At 34.5% G+C, this 22,638-nt stretch overlaps 4 protein-coding genes and 1 non-coding gene across 5 annotated transcripts; 3 read left to right on the plus strand and 2 right to left on the minus strand.

The window, feature by feature from the left end:
* The first annotated feature begins 4,387 nt into the window (after positions 1-4,387).
* LOC108206568 (single-stranded DNA-binding protein WHY1, chloroplastic) lies at positions 4,388-6,989 on the plus strand. Its single transcript, XM_017376908.2, has 7 exons — positions 4,388-4,760; positions 4,888-4,991; positions 5,098-5,190; positions 5,373-5,467; positions 6,137-6,210; positions 6,300-6,388; positions 6,664-6,989. The coding sequence occupies exons 1-7, from the start codon at positions 4,523-4,525 to the stop codon at positions 6,781-6,783; spliced, it is 813 nt and encodes a 270-aa protein (XP_017232397.1). The 5' UTR covers positions 4,388-4,522; the 3' UTR covers positions 6,784-6,989.
* Positions 6,990-11,153: 4,164 nt separating this feature from the next.
* LOC108208242 (WRKY transcription factor 72A) lies at positions 11,154-13,871 on the plus strand. Its single transcript, XM_017378762.2, has 4 exons — positions 11,154-11,401; positions 11,693-12,280; positions 12,398-12,511; positions 12,914-13,871. The coding sequence occupies exons 1-4, from the start codon at positions 11,333-11,335 to the stop codon at positions 13,760-13,762; spliced, it is 1,620 nt and encodes a 539-aa protein (XP_017234251.1). The 5' UTR covers positions 11,154-11,332; the 3' UTR covers positions 13,763-13,871.
* Positions 13,872-15,658: 1,787 nt separating this feature from the next.
* Positions 15,659-18,020, plus strand: LOC108210043 (SNF1-related protein kinase regulatory subunit gamma-1-like). The gene is made up of 6 exons (XM_017381291.2): positions 15,659-15,777; positions 16,076-16,254; positions 16,337-16,779; positions 17,081-17,347; positions 17,439-17,611; positions 17,741-18,020. Exons 2-6 carry the CDS (start codon positions 16,086-16,088, stop codon positions 18,018-18,020), a joined length of 1,332 nt encoding a protein of 443 aa, XP_017236780.1. The 5' UTR covers positions 15,659-15,777; positions 16,076-16,085.
* A 38-nt stretch (positions 18,021-18,058) lies between these two features.
* On the minus strand, positions 18,059-21,364 carry LOC108210044 (probable serine/threonine-protein kinase PBL3). The gene is made up of 6 exons (XM_017381292.2): positions 21,209-21,364; positions 19,814-20,145; positions 19,588-19,723; positions 19,294-19,430; positions 19,033-19,156; positions 18,059-18,960 (listed from the first exon to the last, which is right to left on the minus strand). Exons 1-6 carry the CDS (start codon positions 21,264-21,266, stop codon positions 18,491-18,493), a joined length of 1,257 nt encoding a protein of 418 aa, XP_017236781.1. The 5' UTR covers positions 21,267-21,364; the 3' UTR covers positions 18,059-18,490.
* Positions 21,365-21,480: 116 nt separating this feature from the next.
* On the minus strand, positions 21,481-21,552 carry TRNAG-UCC (transfer RNA glycine (anticodon UCC)). The gene has a single exon. It is a non-coding gene; the product is annotated as a tRNA-Gly (tRNA).
* Positions 21,553-22,638: the final 1,086 nt, after the last annotated feature.

Here is a 22,638-nt window from a genome sequence, read left to right on the forward strand (position 1 = left end):
CTTGAAGCTTTTCACCATCAATGCTGCTAACTGCATCATCTCATCATCACTTTCTTCAGAGTCTGAGGGAACATCAGAGTTTGAGTCATCAGAGTTTGATGACTCAATGTCAGACTTTGTGATATGAGCTTTTCCTTTGCTCTTAGCAGCTTCCTCTTGAACTTTCAGAGCAACAGACTTTGATTTTCCTCCATGACGTTTGCTCCTTTGCTCCATTTCAAGTTCATGGGTCTTCAATCTTCCATAAACATCATCAAGAGACATTTCTCCAAGATCAAGATTGTCTCTAATTGTGACTTTCAAATCCCATTTTTCAGGAAGAGCCAGAAGGAATTTGAGATTTGAGTCTTCAAGATCATATTCCTTGTCCACCAGAGATAAGTCATTCAGCAGTTTGACAAATCTGTCATACAGATCTGTCAGAGACTCACCAGATTTTGAGTCAAAGTGCTCATACTCCTGTGTAAGGATTGTTTTTCTGTTTTTCTTAATGGCCTGAGTTCCTTGACATCTGGTTTCCAGAGCATCCCAGATTTGTTTAGCAGTTTTGCACCCAATTACCCTATTAGACATTGCATTGTCAAGAGCACTGTGCAAAAGGTGTTTCACCTTTGAGTCTTTACTAATTGACAGGATGTCCTCAGGGGTATAATCTTTCTTTTCTTTTGGGATCATCTTCTGAGGTTCATCAGCAAGCCCAACAGAGAGCTTGGTGGGCATATGTGGTCCATCAAAGATCCTGTCAAGATATTCTGGATCAACAGAGTCTAAGAATATTATCATTCTCTCTTTCCAGACTGGATATTCAGATGCCTTAAGGATTGGAACTCTAAAGGATGAAGCTTGTGATTTTTCAGACATGATTGTGTTTAAGATCTCACTGTAGTAATCTTAACAGAGCTGGCTCTGATACCACTTGTTAGGTCCTATAAATTCACTATATAATCTGATATAGCTATCACAATCTGTAACACAGTAAGACAATATAAGAGATTGAAAGCAGTAAACTCTTATATTCACAAAGCTTGAATGGTTACAAAAACTCTCTCAGTGATTTATAATGTATCACTAAGAGCTGCTAGGGTTTTGTAAAATATACTCGATAACTCAACTCCTATAGAGTAACCCTAATCTGTGTTTATATAGACACAGTTACAAAATCAATCTCTGATTTGATATCCTATAAATCAGCTAATAAATCTATCAATCAAAGATTGCTCCAGTTTTCTGTTTAGTTTCCATAGTCAGCAAATCACTCCTCAGCTTCTATCCTTCCTTGAAGTATATCCGCTTCTGAGCTCTTTCCACGTGTAAACTCTGTCGAGTCTTGACTATGTAAACTCTGATCAGACTTTATTAAACTCTGTCAGACTTTGCTAAACTCTGTCAGACTTTGCTAAACTCTGATCAGCTTCCAGTTTAAACTCTGATGATTCCTGTTCTAAAACAAACCTTAAGAACATCAGTAATCATCAATTATATCTAACACGTACTAATCATAATGACCAAAATATAAGTAATTCCGGACAGAGGGGTTGTTTGGTAAGGTTTAAGAAAGTGACTTTTTGCTTAAAATAAAGAAGTGGGTCAGAAATGAGAAATAAATAAATTAATAAATAGAAGTTATGAGGGAGGAACTAGCATTCTTAACTTCTCAAAAGTGCTTCTACTTATTTACACACACGGGTAGGGCAGAGTAAACCGAATCGAAACCGTAAAATCGAACCGAATTGTAAAATTTTGATTCAGTTTGGTTTCCATTTTATTAAATTTCCAGTCATATTTCGTCGACCAATCTTTCCTAATTCGCATTTTTGTTGAAAGAATTTCTTTTGTAATTCCTTACATAAGGATTCAGAAAATACCGGATGCCCGTCTACACAAGCAAATTGTTGGTAAAACTCCAAAATGGCATTTTCTTTTGACCCTATTTTTTTTTCCTTATCAGTTAGAAAACGGAGCTGGGCGATAATAGCTAATTCGTCGACCAATCTTTCCTAATTCGCATTTTTGTTGAAAGAATTTCTTTTGTAATTCCTTACATAAGGATTCAGAAAATACCGGATGCCCGTCTACACAAGCAAATTGTTGGTAAAACTCCAAAATGGCATTTTCTTTTGACCCTATTTTTTTTTCCTTATCAGTTAGAAAACGGAGCTGGGCGATAATAGCTGCTCCGCATCCCAAAGCGCGCTGCCCTCCTAGGCGCGCAACTGTTCCAATTGTTCCTCTGATTGGATCATTGGCTAAAGCGAGATTTTGTAACGTATTGGGGCACCCTATTAGTAAAGCGGTTTGGACTGATTTATCAGATTCTGATATTATTGTCCGATTTGGGCGTATATGCAGAAATCTTTCTCATTTTCGAAAATAATATCGGTTAGGTTCGATTTTTAATATAATATTTCGATTTAGTCTGAAATCACCGAACTTTTATTTACATATAACATAAATATTATATATATATATATATATATATATATATATATATATATATATATATATATATATATATATATATATATATATATATATATATATATATATGTAGGGTAGCACTCCATAGCATACCCTCTTATATGGAGTTACATAACACACCATTATAAATATACACATAATATATATTCTATTATATCTTTTATGAAATATAATTGCAAATTTTGATTATTAAACCGAAAACGAAGTTATACAATTTTTTTTTATTCCAAAGATCATCTAAAATTATGCAATATCTCAATATGATTCTATAACAGAATAATAATCATACAGAATTATTCTGTTGTAGAATCAGTTTCGAAAATATACTTTTTTTAATCAAATTTTAAGTGTTAAATTACTTAAAATAGATTTATTTTATAGTATTCTATATTAGAATCACGTTTTATATGTATTCTATAACAGAATTTATAATAAAATTGATGATTTATAGTGGCGCACTATGTAACTCCATATAAGGAGTCCCTCTCTTGAATGTTGGCCTATATATATATATTGGAGTAACTCTAAATATTTAATATTCTGATTATTCAAGCGTCTCTCATGAGTTTATAATCCATATAACCCAAACATCACGATAACACATTAACAGTACAATCCTGTTGCGATATGTTGATTTCAATCATTTCTTCTCGAACTGCAGGTTTTTATTTCAACATAGATTGGAATGCAAATGCAATACATAATAGTTACTCCCTCTGTCCTATCAGGTTTTTTACGTTATGTTTTGACACGTATTTTGAGACTTTTATAAAATATCTTTTCATAACTTTTTTTTAATTTTTTTTTGAATTGACGTTAAACTTTTAATTAAAAAAATAAAAAATGTTATGAAACTATGCTTTATACAAGACTCAAAATACGTGCAAACAGTGAATATCAACCATCTTGCTTGTTGCTATTGGCCTAATGCTAGTCAGGAGACTTATCAACTTTTTTTTTCTTTCTTTTTTTTTTTTTTTCAGAAGGAGACTCATCAACTTAGGCTGTGTTCACTTCATGGAATGGAATGAGAGGAGAATGGAATGAAAAATTATATAGAAGTTTTAAGGAGAAATAAGAAAATATGAGATAATGGTGACAAAATATGAATGTAGTTAATTTTTTTTGTGAGAAAGATTGTGAAGAAACATGATGTTGAAATGGAATGAGCATTCCTTCCAAAACATGTGGGTTACAGTTATAGTTAAAATAGTAAGGTTGGAATGATTGAAAGAATGAAAATTATATACATTTTCTTTGATCAACACCATTTTAGAGTACAAAATTCATTCCGTTCTACCTCCATTCCATTTTCTCCAAATCAACACAACCTTATTCTTATTGGTTTTATCTTAAATTTCAAACTTTCTAATTTTAGTTTACTATTTTCACTAGTGCAGCAATCAAGTTATTCTTTTTTATGTATGAAATTAATTTATTAAATCTTAAAGGTTGGTTGATTGAGATTTATAGTTAAAATATAATATTTGTTTTTTTAAAATTTCAGCTTTTAAAACTGAAATCCAAATAAATCTGTTGGTTGGACTCGGTTTGGTTTAAAATAATAATTCGATTCAGTTCGACTTTCAATAAAAAATATAGGGGGTGTTTGGAAGTTAGCTTTTTGAGATGAAATTAGTTTTTTGGATCAAATTAGATGTTTGACCAAATGAAAAAGCTAATGTTAATGTTTGGTAGTTAGCTTATTGAAATAGGTTTTTGGATCCAAAAAGCTAATTTTGAAAAAGCTACTAGGAGTTTTTTCAATTAGATGATTGGCAATGTATCTCGGTAAAATAAAAAAGCTAATTCAATCAGTTATTTACCAAACACTTTCTTCGAAAACAGCTAATTTCAATCAGCTAGCTAGAGCTAACTCCCAAACAGGGCCATAATTTGTTTTTCGATTTTTCAGTTCAGTTTTGAACCAAACTCGGTCGAATGCTCAACCCGGGTCAGGAACGAAGCTCAGGTTCTCACCGTTCTTGAAGAACTGAAACTTCTTAAAACCCTCTGAATATTTTTTACAAATCAAAACTCAAAAATGTTAAACCACACCTTATCTCAGCCATCATCTACTTCAGGGTTTAGCAGCATCTTAAACCCTAACCATCTCCACACTAAACTATCATCTCACCTCCACTACTCTTTCTCCTTAAACCCTAAAAAATCCAAAACCCCATTTCCCAATAAGCTCTCTGTCAATAGATCCCCACACTTTGAGCACTTTCACCATCAAAACAACAATTTCACTGCTACTAAATCATCTTTATCTCCACCAGGTATGCAATTTCTTACCCCATCTTATGTATATATGTTTATGTTAGCAGAGTATTGTATTGACAACTCCTTGAAAAGTTGAATTATGAGTTGAAAATGTGTAATGGTTTGAGTTTTTTTCTATTTTAGCTACTGGGTCAGCATCACCAAGGTTCTTTGTCGGGCATTCGATATACAAAGGGAAGGCTGCTCTTACTGTCGAGCCTCGGGCTCCCGAATTCGCTCCTCTAGATGTGAGTATCTTTATTGTATGAGTTCTCTTGTTATTTTTTTGCAGCAGTTGTGTTTTTTTTGATTGCCTGGGTGTTTGATTTTTTTATAATGTTTTCGGTTGTATAGTCAGGTTCATATAAGTTGTCGAGAGAGGGGTGTGTGTTGCTTCAGTTTGCTCCGGCAGCTAGTGTTCGTCAATATGATTGGAGTAGAAAGCAGGTGAGTGAAGCTTATCTCTAAATGGTCGCTAGACTTGTTAAGTTATTATTACTTATATTTGCTATTATTCGTAAGAGTTAATTAGAGGGTTCTTGGTTGTGTATGATAGGAATTATAGAGGTTAGCATTGTATTACAATTTTTTACATATGTTTTGATTATGATCGTTTTTCATATGCGTAGGTGTTCTTATTATCGATTACTGAAATTGGAACTCTTATGAGCCTTGGTGCTAAAGATTCATGTGAATTTTTCCATGACCCCTTTAAAGGAAAAAGGTAATATTTTATCATATTATGAACATTAAGGCTCTGAAAATATCATCACTAATGTTAATTTTCTTTCTTCTGAGAGGTTGTGTCTATTACCTCCAGAGTTAAACTTCTACAGTTCACAGAATTTAAATCAACCAAATGCAGGTTTAATGTTTAAAAGTTTTGAAGATGTGATCCATCTGTACTTTCTTTCTTTCTTCTTTCTTTGTGTATGATGTTGTTAAGAATACAAGCATTGAATGCTTTTGTGATGTTTTCCCTTTATATTCAGGGCCCTGCAGGGATTCAATAAGATAAAAGACCAACACTCAGACTTTTTGCAGCTAAAAACTTTAATGAAATGGTTGACCTGTATATTCAAGTCTTGTATTGATCACATTGTTTTGATTTTGATGTGGGCCTTATTAGTCTTTGTTTGTGGTTTAGCATTTGTTTGATACTATTAGTAGTAATTATGTTATAAGTCATCAGTTTAAGCAGCCAATAAGCTGGCTGAGTTAATGACTAAATTCTTTAACATATTCTTTTTCTAAATTAAGCTGGTCATGTCTTAATTCTCGGTATCGGGAACTTCACGTGTATTAATATTATGCATCTAAAAGCTTGATAATGATAATTTACTGATTGCGGTGGAAGTTGATATGCTAAACTTAATTTGCTTACTCTTTGCAGCGATGAAGGCAAGGTCAGGAAGGTGCTGAAAGTAGAGCCCCTTCCAGATGGCTCTGGACACTTCTTTAATCTCAGTAATCCTCTATAATTAAATTCTTTCTTTAAAATTTTCATTTTTGGTGCAAAAATTGATTTCCTTATTTTAACTTGCTGGATATTCAAGGTGTTCAGAACAAGCTTGCAAACATGGATGAGAGCATTTATATTCCAGTTACCAGGGCCGAGCTGACTGTTCTTGTATCAGCATTCAATGTATGATTCAACCCTCATTTTTAATATTTCTTGGGAGGATTACTACATAATAAATTTAAAATTACTTTGTCTATAATGAGTTCAAGTGTGTGAAAGATAAAACTTAATAAGTTGTTTTTCTTACTTTTTATATCTAAAAGAACCATGAACCACTTGTTTCTGCTGGTCTAGATGTGCAATAGAGCCCTTCCCTTTGTCATTAGGCAGCCTTGTTGCCCTGCTTTCTCAATTATCACTTTTGCCTCTTTCAGTTACTGAATTGTGATATCCTGCAGTTTCTCGTCCCGTACCTTCTTGGTTGGCACGCCTATGCGGATTCCATTAAACCTGATGACTTAACTCGGGGGAACAATGCTAATCCTAGAGCTGGAGCTGACTTTGAATGGAGCAGATAGTGGCGGATGGTATTCAGTTGTCTCTGGTATAATGGAAGAACCAGGTTCGCTTTGGTCCTTCTTGACTAACTTTTTGTAGCAACCCCTTCAATCCTTCCTCGACATTGTGTTTAGACTTGAAGTAATGGGGAGCAAATTTTCAAGAACCTTTAACATGTAATGCAAGCTATAGTCTTTAAATTATTAGATCTGGTCTAGTTTATTCACTATTTTCTCTTCACCTTGCAACTTCAAACTAAATGCATGAGCTGTTCACCAATATCGTCTGACCAAAACAGATCGTAAACGATAATGACAGTATGATTGACGAGTAAAATTCACTAAACTTTACTCGTCTTTCCCTTCGATCCAGTACTAAAACAAAATAAAAGTTACTTTTTAATGTTTAATCACAACAAAACCAAAATGAACTATTCTAATTCTGTGGGTTGAATAAAAATTCGAGGTGTAGGGCCCAACTCCGTTCCTTTCACTGGTTACTCCGACTCCTAGGGTGAGGTTTGGTTTATGCATTAATCGTCAATTCAGGCTTCTGCAGCTCGAACGAGTCTTCTGATTCTTATCATTTATCAATTTGTTCAAAGAATCCCCTGTTTGGAAACTGATTGTATCTAGCTGTAGAGAGTTATGCAGAAAGATCATCTGACTGAACCCCCTGGCAGTACCCAAGGACTGCATGTTGGTTCTTCACTTTGGTTAATTATGAGTGTTTGCTGACCTCAAAACACTCGGGGTATCTTTGACATCCCTTTGAGAAAGCCTTTGAGAAAGGGGCAGAAATATCATGAAGCAAGAATTCGTTCAAACTCTTGTGGATTTGGTCTCTCCTTGCAAAACTGTTCAATAATTTTCATATGATATCTAAGAGCTGAGCTGTTGTCTAGTGTTCGTAGGCAGCTAAGCCTTCAGTCAAGCAACATGCACCGCTTTGAACAAATTAGCACATTAGTTTATGATTTGAGTACTAAAACATGCAGAAGACACCTTCACCTGTGATCAGGTTCTTTCCTGCTGCAGTGCCTTGCTAAGGTCAAGTAAAATTTAATTCATTCTAATGGCCAAAGCAGCATACAAGCTATATAATCTACTATCAATTGTCAACTTCATTACTATATAATACACCATTGCTTGTCCCTTCATCAAATAAAGATCAAGTTGTAAAATATAATTGCATTGATCTTTACAAGTCAAAATTCTAACCCCATTTACACATTTTAAATTCACACCTGTCCTATTTTAGAGGGCATGAAACATTAATTACAACATACTTAATAATCATCTGTTATTACATCTATATAAGCATTGTAGACAAGGTTGAGAGACTTTGACTAATCACAACCTTACTTTTAGTATGATGGCTAATCATTTTGTTATAGGTTGTCATGTTATGTTAGATTGAATTCATTGACTTATCTTATATTTATAATCATGACACTGCAGATCATACATGGATGTGTAATGACAGCCACTTCTCATAATTATATTTGTAGTAGGTTAGATTCATTCCACTAATTACTAAATTATCAACTCTTAGGTTTACTTGTCCACCCAAGTAACCTTATATAATTGCTGTAACATTTCAAGGTCAATGCAATACTTATAACTCTAAGGTTAGTACAAGTAATTAGTCAATGCATTTGTTTAAGCACATGTATACAAGTTGGATTAGAGTAAGAACAACTCAGTGTTTGCAATAGCACGAAGGTAATAATGGTCCTCTTTATTTGAGCTGGCAGAACCCAACTTGTCATTTTGTGTTCTTAGATTCTATAATGCTATTAACAATAATATTCCGGAGGCTAAAGTCTTTTCCATTCTCTCTGTGGTCAGTTTTGTAAAACTTAAATAATTATTCTTTTAAAAAGTGAAAGAGGACGGTGTATATACAGCGTTCTGTATTCTAATCAGAGGTGATCACGGTCTGATTTAAACCGCAAAATCCGCATAAACCAATCTGATATTAATCCGATCCAAACCGAAACCGAAATGAGATTTACGGTTTTGGTTCGATTAATTTAAAAACCCGTGGTTTGTGGGTTGGTTTCGGTAATATATTAAACTAACCCGTTATAAAACCGAACCGCGTATTTATATATACTAGCCTTTAACCCGTGCAAAGCACGGACGTGTATATAATTCGTAATTTATTATTTATAATTTAAATTTTAACATCAGTTTATTAGTATTTTAGTATTAATATTTTTGACAACAATAACTTTTAAGATTAGAGTTGGAAACAGTTATGTAATGGTTCGTGTTTATATTGAAATAGAACTCATTAAAATTAAAAAGAGTTATATGAAGGTTCTTGTTAAAAAAAGATATTCAAAATTGTATATTTATAATTTTATTTATAACATCATTATAATTTTTTTAATGAAATAGTATATGATAATGTATTGTTATGAGTGTTTTTAGTATTTGAAACTGTTTAAAAATATAATACTAATAGACTCCACATTTGTAGACTTGTAGTACCAAAAGGAGAGTACCAACCAAAAAATATAACTAGAATTTTGGACTACAATACAAATATTTAATATTATATATATACAAAATATTAATTTTTTAGTTTATACTTGCTGGGTTGTTGTTTAGGTTCCGACCTTATCAATACCAACTACAAGTCATATCAATTCAGTAATTCACGACTTCGATTCAAGTTTATGCATTTTATTAGACTAAATTTTTTATTTTAATTTAACTATGTGAAATTGTGTAAATGGAGACAAAATGATACTTTATTTTTCAATTTTCAATATTATTCATGAATCCTCATTTTTGATTATAAGCCTTAGTCATAAACCGATCAATCCGCTTAACCGAACCATCTAAAACCACACCGCTTGGTTCGGGTTAATTAGTTTGCGGGTCACGTGTTGGTTTGAGATTTTGAAAAACCGCTAATGTATGGTTTAGTTCCGGTTCTACCTCCAAACCGGACCGCGATCACCCCTAATTCTAATCTCTAACGACTTGGAAATTATTTTTATTTTTTTTATATAGGAAATTGAGAATTCAAAGGTATTCTGGAGTATTTGTATTTGTTAGAACATAGTACGCGGAAAACTTGACTAATCTATTTAATTGGTAAAAAGTCTAGTTTTGTTTCGGACAATAGTTTATTTTTCCAACTAGATATTTGTCCAGGAGCCCTCGTCTGAAAATGCGACCAATCTTGTCTTGTTTCGTTATGTATTAATTTTCTAACTATGCTCCGTGGTCTAACATACTTTGAGTGTGAAAGCTGACATAATTTTAAACTAGATTATTCAGAATTTATTATATCGATATTATATCAAATTCAGAAAATTAAATTAGAAATAATTATAATGGTACATCAATTGTGAAAATTACATTTTAATTAATACAATTATCTATAAAAAAGAGTTTCAAAACAATTATTTCAATAAACATTTGTCAAAGTATCTAAATAAGCGTGTAAAATGTCAAAGAATATGTAAAAGAAATTACATTCTACAAACATTGCAAGAGGTATAATTGATATATCTTTACTGAAAAATATGAAATAAAAATTTATATAAACGAGAAATCATAAAAGAATACTGTACAAATAGTACTATGATAGAAGAATAGAGAATTAGCGAAAACTAAAAAAATATAAAAAATGATTGCTTATAAAATGAAATTTGCAATATTTGTTTATGTTGAAGATATCATTCACTTAATAAGAGATTATTTTAGTAAATGATTTTTATATTTTGAGAATTTGACCCAGAAATATATAGATGAAAGAAAAGAATTTGAGAGCGAAAAGGTAGTTAAATTTGAATTTAAAGATATGATGTATTTGAAAGTTTTGTTAAACTTAAAATGAAAGTTAAAATTAATTGTTTAATATAATATTATTTTGATATTAAAATCTCTTTTAAACTTAAATTATAACAATAATTCTATTTACCTAATAAGTCTATTTACCTTGGTACAAATCGGTGGGGCAAGTTAATTTCAAAAAAAAAAAAAGTAGAAATAAAATTTGACAAGAACGAGTAGAATAATAAATACGGTTGATTGTTATGCAGGCAAGAGGACCCAAACAGGACTGTAATTGTAGGTCACCTGCGGTCCCCAATTTATGTACGAATGTTCAACAGATTTGTATTTCCGTTGACTTATTCCGTCGGCTCTCCCTGTGCCTGGGACGTTTCTTCTCCGAGTCTGTGTGTCAACTAGCTTAGTATCCTATTATTCTTTCCATTTTACGTAAATATATTGAAAAACCTTGGAGGATGAGTAGTAAGCTAAAAAGACATTTGGTTGGGGTAATAGTTGTTAAGTTGAAACTTCGAATTACATGCCTATCCATATATCTCGCATGCAATTTGTAATCAAGTGTATATTTTTAAAACAAAATATAAAGATAAAAAATTCTGATTTCTTAGAAGGGGAAAAAAAAGTCAAACCACTGGATTCCTCGTTATATATGTGTACATACACACAGACATCTAACATACATCCTCCCGAACGTCGTCTAGGAAGGCCTATAAAAATTTATATATGCAGCAGCTGCTCATACAGCTTGTAATCCATGGCCAGTAATCAAGAAATATGCTCCAACACTAAGGGAGAGACTAATCTATCACTAGAGGCATCCAAGGTACTCCTCTTAAATATTTCTCTCTTTTTGTTAAATTTAAATTATCTATCTGTTTTGAGCACGATTGAATAGCTCAAGTGATTAAGAGCTTATATTCTGTCGTACCAAGTTTTGGGTTTCCGTTTTAGAATATGGAGAGATGTACTTGGATGCAACCTCAGTTTCCATACTGCATCTCCGATCTTGATGATATTATTGTTTTCTAGCTATATCTGTAATTCATGTTGTCAATCTCTTATATTTAGATCAAAACTTGAATAATAAATAATTTTTGGTTGATATGATTAATAGAACAAACTGAAGAACAGACCGGGAGAATTAGCTGAAATGGATCAAGTTAGAGAAGAAAACGGAAGGCTAAAACTTGTATTGTCGAATATAATGAAAGATTACAAGACTCTGCAACAGCAAATCGATAATATTACTAGGACGGATCATCATCAGCAACAAGAAGAAGATAATCGCTCATGCGATGACAAAGATGCAGCTGATTCTTCACAGGAAGAAGATGATCATGATGAGCTGGTGAGTCTCAGCCTTGGCAGATCGTCGTCATTAGAAGCTAAAAATAAGGATCTAGCTGTTCACAAAGTTATCAAAAAAGACGAAGACGGTGATGATGATATGGAACGTGGACTTGCTCTGAGGTTGGATGGAAGATCGTATGATTTCTCTGGCGATGATGAGATTGCTTCTGGAGTCTCGAGGAATCAAAGCTCCAGAGAAGTCGAAGGGGATGGCGCGAGTGATCAAACGACGAGGTATCCAAGGAAAGATTCAAAGACGATGTCGACAAGTGGGGATGATGAAAATGTTTTGCAGCAAAGTCCTGCAAAGAAAGCTAGGGTTTCCGTGCGAGCTATCTGCAGTGGCCCAACGGTTAGTGTAAATCTAAGGAACTAGCCAGCTAGTCTTATATTACATATAGAATTGAGTAACAAATGCATGCGCCGCAGTTTCTTTACTTGATTATATATTTGTTAATGTTGTATATAGATGAATGATGGGTGTCAATGGAGGAAATATGGACAGAAAAAAGCAAAAGGAAATCCATGCCCTCGAGCCTATTACCGCTGCACCATGTCGCCCTCATGCCCGGTCAGAAAACATGTATGCTCAATCCATCAACCTCTTCTAAATATATCATTCAATTGCAGAAATTTTATTTACCAATGAGATTTGATATGTCACTCAATCCATCAACCTCCGGCTCACAAAATTATTCACATTTTCTACTTTGTGTTAGAATACAATATGATCTTGATGAACCCTCCTCCCAAAACCTCGAGGTCGTGAACATGACACTGATATCATGATATCATGTTAAGTGACCAATTCTCCTAAAACCTCAGGATATAAGGAGGAGGATTTGCCAAGATCATATTATTTTAACATTTTGTATTAATGTCACTGTTGTTAAGCAATCAGCTCATCTGAAATCTTAAGGTGTCATGTACATACGAGTAAAGCATGAAATTATCAGAGTTTGATCATGTCGATGTGAAAATGTAGGTGCAAAGATGTCATGAAAACATGTCCGTTCTCATAACAACCTACGAAGGAACACACAACCACCAACTTCCACCTGCAGCCACCGCAATGGCATCCACTACAAGCGCAGCCGTTTCCATGCTCAAAGCCTCCTCCTCAACCTCCACCTCACAACCAAGCTTCAGCTTCCCCTCCACCACTTCCACCACCATTAACAACACCCCTCCATTCTATTTCCCAAACACAACCCTTTCCACATTACAATCACATCCCACAATCACTCTAGACCTCACCACGCCATCCGCCTCCTCTCGTTACAACAACTACTCATCAACCTTTTTCCCAACTCCTCAACCAATAGCCTATTCCCCTCCTGCATGTCTCAACTTCTCCGCCCCTTCCTTGTCTTCATCTCCGTCTTTCGAGCACTGGAGAAACCACAATGTGCAATCATCTCCATCGACTTTTAGTACCACACAACTGCCATTGCCATCTAAGACACCTTTTTATCAACCTTACAGCTATTCCATACCTAATAAAAACACCTCTGATCAAACTCAACATCAACCTCAGTTTTCCACAGAGAAAATTGCAGCTGCAACAAAGGAAATCACGTCGAACCCGAGTTTTCAATCTGCCTTGGCGGCTGCCATTTCGTCTATAGTTGGAAGGGGTACTGGTGGCTTTGCAGGAAGCATGGAATCGCATTCAGGTGCTGCGTCTGCTTCAAGTCTATTGAATGCTATATCAACAGCAGAGTCTTCAATTTCTGAGCAAGGTGAGAAGAACCTGAGGTTTGAGTTATCACCATTGGCTTCAAGTAAAGGACCTCTAGCTGGTTTTACCCACCAAGGAGAACATAACAAGTGATGTATTTGAGATTGTGTAAAAGATTTGGACTATTTTTTACTATTAAAAATATTCGTCGTCGTTGTATATTCCTAGAAAAAGATTATTTGATAATTTAGATTTTTATTATCTTTTCATACTTCAAGCATGCATATATTTCTATTATAACTCAGACATATCTGTGTTAGTATAGATGAATTAATTAAGATTTAGCAAAAATTAAAATTAAGAGAAGCCTGCACATTGGCTGTATATGTAACTAATATTTAATTTTTGACTTAATTAAAGGTTAGCAAAATAAAAATAAAACCTGTGATATGAAAAATGATAGTCTGATTATTTTTTCTTCAGTTTAGCAGTTAAATTACATCCTCTCCGCCAGAGTAAAAGTCTATTTTTTATTTTTTCGGTCAGTTTTATTCAACTAGTTGAGAATCCGCGCGTTGCGGCGGCTAATATTTATAAAATAAAATAAATTTTATATTATAAACATCTCGATGCAATACCAATATTAATTTTTAAAATTGCAAAATTGGACTATAATTCATATGTGAAAAAATGATAATAAGTTTCTACATGTAATTAACGATTTAAAGCACGACGAATCTTAATTTTAATTGTGTTTTTTTTTTGAAAAGTTTTGTTCTTGACTAACATTGTCATTAACTTTTCCAAACACTACTTCTTAGACATATACACCACTACCTGCATATAAAAAGCATACGACTATACTGACTGTCAATAAAACAGACCGTAAGCTTGCAAACAACAACAAATACGTCCGACGGCCAAAACAAATATTATAAAAGAATCACCAACAAACATATATCATTGTAATTAGGGGTGTGCATTCGGTTAACCGAAACCGAAATTTATTTCGGTTAACCGAAACTGAAATTCTATGAAACCGCGGTTAAAAAACCGGATAACTGAAAATTGAAAATTTGGCTACCGAAAACCGAACCGAAATATAAATTTCGATTAACCGAACCGAAATTATTTTGGTTATTCGGTTCGGTTTTCGGTTAACCGAACCGAATGCACACCCTTAACTGTGATATTGAGAGACAGTGTAGGTTGTGTTTAGATGATCCAAAACCCTACAACCTATAAGGGTATTTATAGGTGCCGAGAAACTTGTGCGCTACTCTTTTCCATAATCAAATAATCTGAAATAGAATCAGATTAAAAAACTTGCAAGCTACTATATTCCATAAATAATCTGAAATAAAATCAGACTGATGCTTTCAATTTATTATATTCCATAAATAATCTGAAACAGAATCAGATTAATTTATACCAAGATATATACCATATCAATGAATCTGAAACAATTTTTTTTATATCTTTCATCCAAAAATTCTGGAAAATTAGAAAAATAGAACGGAGCTATCTGAGAGGCGCCACCTACACGCCCCTCGCTTCTCCTTTATATAAGTATATTGACTTTTGATTAAATTTTATATTAATTTTGCATAATTCTAGAGATTTCAAAAATAAATTATAAAGATATATGATATTTATATTTTTCAAATTACTTTAATATATATATAAATCACTGTCAAAATTTAAAAAATATATAATTTAAAGAAAAATGGTAATATGGATATTCAACATCATTAAAGACTAAGTTAAATATGTACTTATGTTTCGACCTTGACTCAAGTATCAGGACAGATACTAATTTGTAAGGCATATAATTATAAAAAAAAACATAATACAGGTTTCATGGTTTTGAGAGTTAATATGTGAATAAAATTTTAATAAAAAATATATACAGAAGATCAACATTTTATTTTCTGAAAAAAGTGTATCAACTTAAAATATTTATTACAGAATCAGATTATTGTGGACACGTGTCAGGCGTTCATATCATACGATGATACGTGTCAAGTTTCTCGAACGGCTGACAGATCTCATGACCAGCAGTAGCTATGTCTTGTACTAGTCCTTCTTAGGTGACCCAACACATATGAACACAGGAATTAATTCAGAATAGAGATCTTCCTAATTATCTTGCAGGAATCATCTTTCCGGTAAGTGTAAATTTGTATTTCTTGCTTACATCTTGTCCGTTTCTTAATTTCGTTGCAAAAATATTTACCACTGATATTAACCCTTTTAACTAGTAACAAGATTAGCATGAACAAATTTAATCTTCAACTTCACTAAACTAATTCATCAGCCATGAGTGTGGTTAGTGTTCACAAACTTGCAAGTTCCTTAGTTTTTATGCATAGTGCAATTCTAAAAGGATTATATATGAAAGGATGTCTATAATGTTAATACTTGAAATTAGCATTCCGATTAGCTTATTCTCTGGTTTTGTGCTAGGGATATATATATGGCGCAATTAGAAGCATCAAAAGTAGTTTTAAAGAATCCAAGCTATGACGCTTACTTTGACAAGGTCCAGAACAGAAAGAAACTGCCTATGTCATTGCAGCAGACCTTAACTGACGCATTCGCAAGTATTCCAGTTTCAGCCTTCCCCGAAGTTCCTCGAGGCAAAGGTTATAATTAGTACATTTGAAGCTTAATATAAGATTTTGGTCTAGTGTAGTAGAACTGATAGCACGCGTTATGGCTTTGTAGTTGTGGAGATTCAAGCAGATGCTTCAGTTGGCGAGGCGATCAAGATTCTGTCGGATGCCAACATCTTGGCGGCTCCTGTGAGGGAGTCGGATGATGTACACACTATGGATTGGAGGGAGAGGTATTTAGGAATCATAGATTTCTCTGCCATTGTTCTTTGGGTTTTGGAGAGTGCAGATATTGCTGCGGCGGCCTTATCTGCCAGTTCTGCAGCAGCTGCTGGAGTTGGTGCGGGCGCTGCTGGTGCACTCGGAGTGCTAGCAGCAGGCGCAACGGGTCCCGTGGCAGCTGCAGGTCTAGCTGCTGCTGCAGTTGGTGCAGCTGTAGCTGGTGGTTTGGCTGCAGATCAAGGGATTGGAAAAGATGCACCTGCAGCCGCTAATACATTGGGAGAGGATTTCTATAAAGTCATCCTCGAAGAAGAGCCTTTTGCATCAACGACAGTAAGATAACATCTAATTATGAACTCATCATATCTATCAAATTCTCTCACTTGAGAGTTTAGCAGTTACTCGTAATAAACTGTTTCAACAAGATTTGCAAGAAAAATCAGAGGAACCTAGAACAAGTGCAACCACCGCTAGAGGTTTTTTTTTTAAAAATCAATAAACCAATACTGTAGATAAATTTGGTATCTTAATTTCTTGTTAATGTGGTTAAGCTAAATATATTGTATATAGATTGTGCTACGAAAACCTCCGCTCTCTAAGACGCTTTCAAGTTTGATTCAGAAATTAATTGCAGGTGAGGTCAATTGTCACATCTTATCGCTGGGCGCCATTTATTCCAGTTGCATCAGATAGCTCGATGTTGAGTGTCCTATTGCTGCTTTCCAAGTATAGGCTGAGGAATGTACCTGTAATTGAAAGTGGAAAAGCATCCATAAAAAACTTTATAACCCAATCTGCTGTCGTAAAGGGTCTAGAGCACTGCCAAGGAAGGGATTGGTTTGATTGCATTGCTTCTCAACTAATTACTGAAGTGGGTCTTCCTTTCATGTCCACTGATGAGGTTAGATATACAACCACCTCTGTCCATTACTTGTATTACTGCTTGCACATGAAGTCTCAGATTAGTAACCTTTTTTGCTCATGCTGTTTAGGTCATCTGTGTCCAGAGCAGTGAATTGGTATTGGAAGCATTTAAGCTAATGAAAGAAAACCAAATTGGAGGACTTCCTGTCGTTGAAGGACCGGAGAGGAATATTGTAGGCAGTCTTAGCATAAGAGAGATTAAGTTTCTGTTACTCAATCGGGAACTTTTCTCAAACTTTAGGTAAATTTTAATTAATATTGTCACTTGCTTGATAAACCACAATGGAACTATATTATTTGTTAGCCACATGTATAACACACAGAGTAACATGTTTTGTAGCTGTGATCATTTCTACATTTATGCTCACAGGAATCTCACTGTGAAAGATTTCATGAACACCATTGCTTCAGAAGCCCCTGATGGTGGGGAAATCATGATCCCAATAACATGCAGTCTCTCTTCAACTTTGGGGGATGTGATACACATTCTTTCTTCGAAGATGGTTCACAGGGTTTATGTTGTCGCTGCTAGTGGAAAAGAAGTAGCCGGTGTTATTACTCTCAGGGACGTGATATCATGCTTCATATTTGAACCTCCAAACTACTTTGAGAACTATTTGGCGTCGTCAAGGCAAGAGGTCAACAGTTGATCAATTCTTATAACAATGTAACCAACTGTGCTTAGAGGAAGAACAAATGAATATCAGTTTTTATTTCTCTGTATCAGTAGTGTACATGTATGAGGAAATCTATCATGTCGCCGCAATCAAAATGCAGGAATGTTAATGCTATTGCTTACACAGGATGATCATGAACAAAGCTTGCAAAAGCTATATCTTTCTCTTATAATCCGTATGATACAACTGCTAGCCTACTGTTATGCACATTGCAAATTTATATACCATACGACAGAAGATGACCACACAGCAGCTTGTGCAAACAAAAATGGAGTGAATTGAGAGGTGAAGTTTGATCATTGATTGCTCTACCTCTGCTTCCACACGAGTCGATGTTGCTGCTGCAATATTCACAAGATCTGCAGACTGTTGGATTGTAATTTCTAATATTCACAAGATCTGCAGACTGTTGGATTGTAATTTCTTGAATACAACACAATGAATCAGCCTCGTCTGTATGGAGATTGATGTTTGGACCTCAATGGGGATGCTGAGGGTGTCAAATTCAAAGGGGACCTATGCTGATTTCGATGTTGATTTAGTGGCGACTTGTGAATATGATCATAACCAGTCTGACGCTCAGATGGGGTGTTTTTAAAAGCAAATTTTGATGATTGAAGCTCTTCAAGGGAAGCTACAACTTCAGACATTTGTGGCCTGGATTTGAACTCGGTGTTTAGGCATTTAGAAATAATGGTAGCAGCAGCAAAAGCTGCTTTTTGAGGATACTGGCCTTCTAACTTGGTGTCCATGATCCGGAATAGTTTTCTCTTGTCACATAAATATGGTAATGCCCAGTCCACAAGATGTTGTTCCACAACAACCTTTGACTCATCAACAACGCGACGACCAGTTAATAATTCAAGAAGAACAACCCCGAAGCTGTATACATCACTTTTTGCTGTCAATCGACCTGTTCATACGAGAGTTTCAGCAATATGCTACACTCAAAACCAGTTGTTGCCATGAAATGAAAAACATATACCTGTAGCAACATACTCTGGTGCTGCATAACCATGAGTACCCATTACTTGAGTGGATACATGAGTCCTATCACCGGTAGGTCCTGCCTTGGCCAGACCAAAATCGGACAATTTGGCATTAAACTCCTGCACACTCAGAATTGCCATGGCATGGGAGTATATCAAAATATGGACGAGGATACAAATATAACAGCAGATATGGAAATGTTACTTCTGATTCTTGTTAAATGCAACAAAGAGTTTCTGGTATCAAATTAACATACTGCATCTAGAAGAATATTAGCCGCCTTGAGATCACGGTATATGACTTGATTATCAGCATTATGAAGGAAAGAGAGACCTCTAGCAGCATCAATAGCCACTTTGATTCTTATAGTCCAAGAGAGTTGTGTAGGCCCTCCTGAAAAACAAGCTGTAGCTTCAAACCTCACCGAGGACTACGTGATACCAAGGCAGAAGTTACATCTTTTTCAGGTGCTATTAGGGGCGATCACTGGTTATATGGTAAATATTGTTTTATTTCCAACTTCTGCATAATAGTTAACTAATCAACTTACTTCTAAACAGATGATTCTCTAAGCTTCCCTTGGGCATGAATTCATAAACCAGAAGTCGACTGTCACCGTCCAAGCAATATCCAATAAGTTTAACAAGATTTGGATGACGGAGCTGTCCAAGATAATTCAATTCAGTCTGCAAAAACTTGTCTCTCAGTGAAAAGTTCAAGCAGCCATTGGTGTAATACAGATTTTAGTTAGCAATGGTAAAGAATAGGTAACATACCAACCACTCCTTATGGCCTTGGAAGCCCTCAGGCTTAAGCTTTTTAACAGCAATAGTCATCCCGGATCCTGGTTTTGCAGCAGAAAGTGTATGCTCATTAATCCATCCTTTAAACACATAACCAAACCCGCCTTCACCAAGTAAACTATCAGGACGGAAGTTTCTCGTTGCATTCTTCAACTCATTAAATGAAAATGCTTTCAAGTGAGAGGATGATAAAATTTCACTTTCAGATCTTGGAGATGGAAGGTGACTTCCATTGCTGTTCTTCCAGCTCGAAGAGTCATTTGTTACAGCAGGAGTGGTGGTTTTGCTGATACTTCTTGAGGCCCCTAAAGATGGAAGGAAAGGAACCTCTTTAGAAACATAAGCATACAGAATTGTGGCATTTGTCCAAGCCATCTGCTCTTTGTACCCAAGTAGTCGAAAGGCTCACATTTCAATAAAATTTGTTCCAGAACTCCATACACATTGTGATAAATACTACAATGGGTATCAGAATGTTGATAGATTAAGTGTACAAATCATATTAAAGTTGAGCAGAATGACTTTTAAGCCATTAGCTCCGTTTTGAAGATGCACCAGAATAAACCCCAACACATAAATGTCCAAAGCCAAAAGACATTTGAAATCATTATTTACAAATTCATTTGCAGCAGATATATAATCTCTAGAGGGCAGAGGCGTTCATTGTATACCAAAAAAACAGAAAAAACAAAAACTATGCTGGAATAATAATATATGATCCTGGTAAATCATCCTCCTAACATATTAGATTTTGGAAGAATTGGTCACTTCACATAGTACATAGCTCTGGCCCATCATATTTAAGTTTTATAAGAATCGGTCACTTAATATAATATCAGAGTTCTTGCTCATGAGAGACTTAGCATACCTTGAGATTATGGAAGAATTGGTCACTTAACAAACTAAAACCTGATATGGATAAAGTAACAGAATTAAAAGCAAAAATTAGATCATCCCCATCTTCCTATATTTAGAATCATAACAATATCCAAGAATCGAATTGAAATTTGATTCCAACACATTGAAAAGGATTCTATTTTCCGTTAACCGAATTGAAATCACATAAAGTAGGAAAATGCTAAGCTTAGCTAAAGAAGGAAATTGAGGACAGTTGGTCAACCATCTAAAATGATCATCAGCCTATTAACCCAATACAACTGATCAACAATTAACCAAAGATAGTATCAAGATCAATTTCCATAGTAACTATAATTAAAAGAACAGAACTTCATAACAAGTAAGAACCCCCCTCCCCCACAGACACACACACACAAGAAATAGACAATAAAGAAAATCTGAAATTCAAGAAAAGCATGATAAGTGGTGCCCATCTGAGCTGGCAAAGAGAAAAATGGACAAGGAGAGTACCAGAAGTGGAGGGGAGAGTGGCATCAACCTTTGAAGAAGCAGCAAAACAGTTACCCATTGTTGAGATTGAAATGAAGGGAGATTTACAAAACTACAGAACTGAATGAACATAGGTGGAGTAATCATTAATTTTAAGGTACACAAGTATACAATAATATCTGTAGGATTATTATATTAAGAGGAAAAGCTAAGACAGATAAGTCAACCACCAGGAAAGAAAAGCATCATCTAACAAACCGGTGCTTGACTTTCACCAAACTGTAAAAAACGAATGCGTTTGCCGGGAGTCGAACCCGGGTCTATTGCTTGGAAGGCAATTATCCTAACCGTTGGACTACAAACGCAACTTGAGCAAATTTTGTGTACTTCGGTAATAACGGTAGATCAGTGTATTTATTACTCGTAAACCTGTGTTTGGTTAAATTGGCTATTGCCACTACTTGCAGTTGCAGGTGCTGTCTTGAGTTACTAACTTAATAAATAGTTGCGTTTCAATGCAAGAACTATATGTACAACGTTAGCAACATGAAAAACAAAGAGAAACATACTCAATATATCACTATATGTATGCAACTTGGTAATTATCTAGTGATTAAATTCGAAATTGGTTTTCTCTTACTGGCCACTTGGTGTTCACAGTAATATGCGATGTATTCATTGTTGAGAGTTCATGTAGAATATTGTTTAATCTGTCTGGTTGATGTAGCTGAAGTTCGAAACAATAAAAATGCTCAGATCATTCTTGAGTGTTTTTCACTTCGGCAGACACTGTTATAATATAATTATAATATAGTGGGTGTTTGGGAACCCAACTTCTCACTTCTTTTGTGTAAAAATTAACTTCAGGACTGTGTTTGGTTATAGAAACCAGAAGTATTTTTCAGGATTTTTGGAGCTGGAAGTTGGAAGTTAGATTTTTTTGAGTTTTTTTTGGTGATTTGTATTTTTTATGAAGTTTTTAAATTTTTAATATGTAATAAATTTAATTTATTAATAAAATTTCTTGTATTTGAATTTTTTTTCTAATTTATAAATTCAAATTACCAAACACCCAATTAACTTATAAGTTAAGTTATTCAAACATTTAATAACTTATAAGTTAAGTTCTCTTATCACTTATAATATTTATTTTTACTTTAAGTAATAAGTAGTTTGTTTTAATCTAAATCAAACGGCCCCATAATATAATCTTGAGAAGCTCATGATTTTGACTCTATGCAACCCATACAATGATATGGGGCCTGCTTGGGAGGCGTCAATTTTCAAATTAATAATTGTGTATATGATAGTATAATATACAACCTAAACTTGCTAAATTGAAATAAAACAATGTTGGGAAAGTGAAAAATTAAACATTGACCACCCTTGATCCTCTTTTCCTCATTAAATTTTGGTTATTTATTGTTGTTATTCTTCAGCGAAGAGGAGTT

The sequence above is a fragment of the Daucus carota genome, chromosome 2, assembly GCF_001625215.2.
Source record: "Daucus carota subsp. sativus chromosome 2, DH1 v3.0, whole genome shotgun sequence".
NCBI lineage: Eukaryota > Viridiplantae > Streptophyta > Magnoliopsida > Apiales > Apiaceae > Daucus > Daucus carota.

Coding starts and splice junctions, on each gene's coding strand:
- LOC108206568 (XM_017376908.2), top strand. CDS start 4,523: ATGTTAAACCACACCTTATCTCAGCCATCATCTACTTCAGGGTTTAGC. Junction 4,761..4,887: donor ATCATCTTTATCTCCACCAG/GTATGCAATTTC, acceptor TTTCTATTTTAG/CTACTGGGTCAGCATCACCA. Junction 5,191..5,372: donor ATGATTGGAGTAGAAAGCAG/GTGAGTGAAGCT, acceptor TCATATGCGTAG/GTGTTCTTATTATCGATTAC.
- LOC108208242 (XM_017378762.2), top strand. CDS start 11,333: ATGGCCAGTAATCAAGAAATATGCTCCAACACTAAGGGAGAGACTAAT. Junction 11,402..11,692: donor TATCACTAGAGGCATCCAAG/GTACTCCTCTTA, acceptor TATGATTAATAG/AACAAACTGAAGAACAGACC. Junction 12,281..12,397: donor CTATCTGCAGTGGCCCAACG/GTTAGTGTAAAT, acceptor TGTTGTATATAG/ATGAATGATGGGTGTCAATG.
- LOC108210043 (XM_017381291.2), top strand. CDS start 16,086: ATGGCGCAATTAGAAGCATCAAAAGTAGTTTTAAAGAATCCAAGCTAT. Junction 17,348..17,438: donor CTTTCATGTCCACTGATGAG/GTTAGATATACA, acceptor CATGCTGTTTAG/GTCATCTGTGTCCAGAGCAG. Junction 17,612..17,740: donor GAACTTTTCTCAAACTTTAG/GTAAATTTTAAT, acceptor TTATGCTCACAG/GAATCTCACTGTGAAAGATT.
- LOC108210044 (XM_017381292.2), bottom strand. CDS start 21,266: ATGGGTAACTGTTTTGCTGCTTCTTCAAAGGTTGATGCCACTCTCCCC. Junction 19,724..19,813: donor AAGGCCATAAGGAGTGGTTG/GTATGTTACCTA, acceptor AAGTTTTTGCAG/ACTGAATTGAATTATCTTGG. Junction 19,431..19,587: donor AGAGAATCATCTGTTTAGAA/GTAAGTTGATTA, acceptor CTTGTTTTTCAG/GAGGGCCTACACAACTCTCT.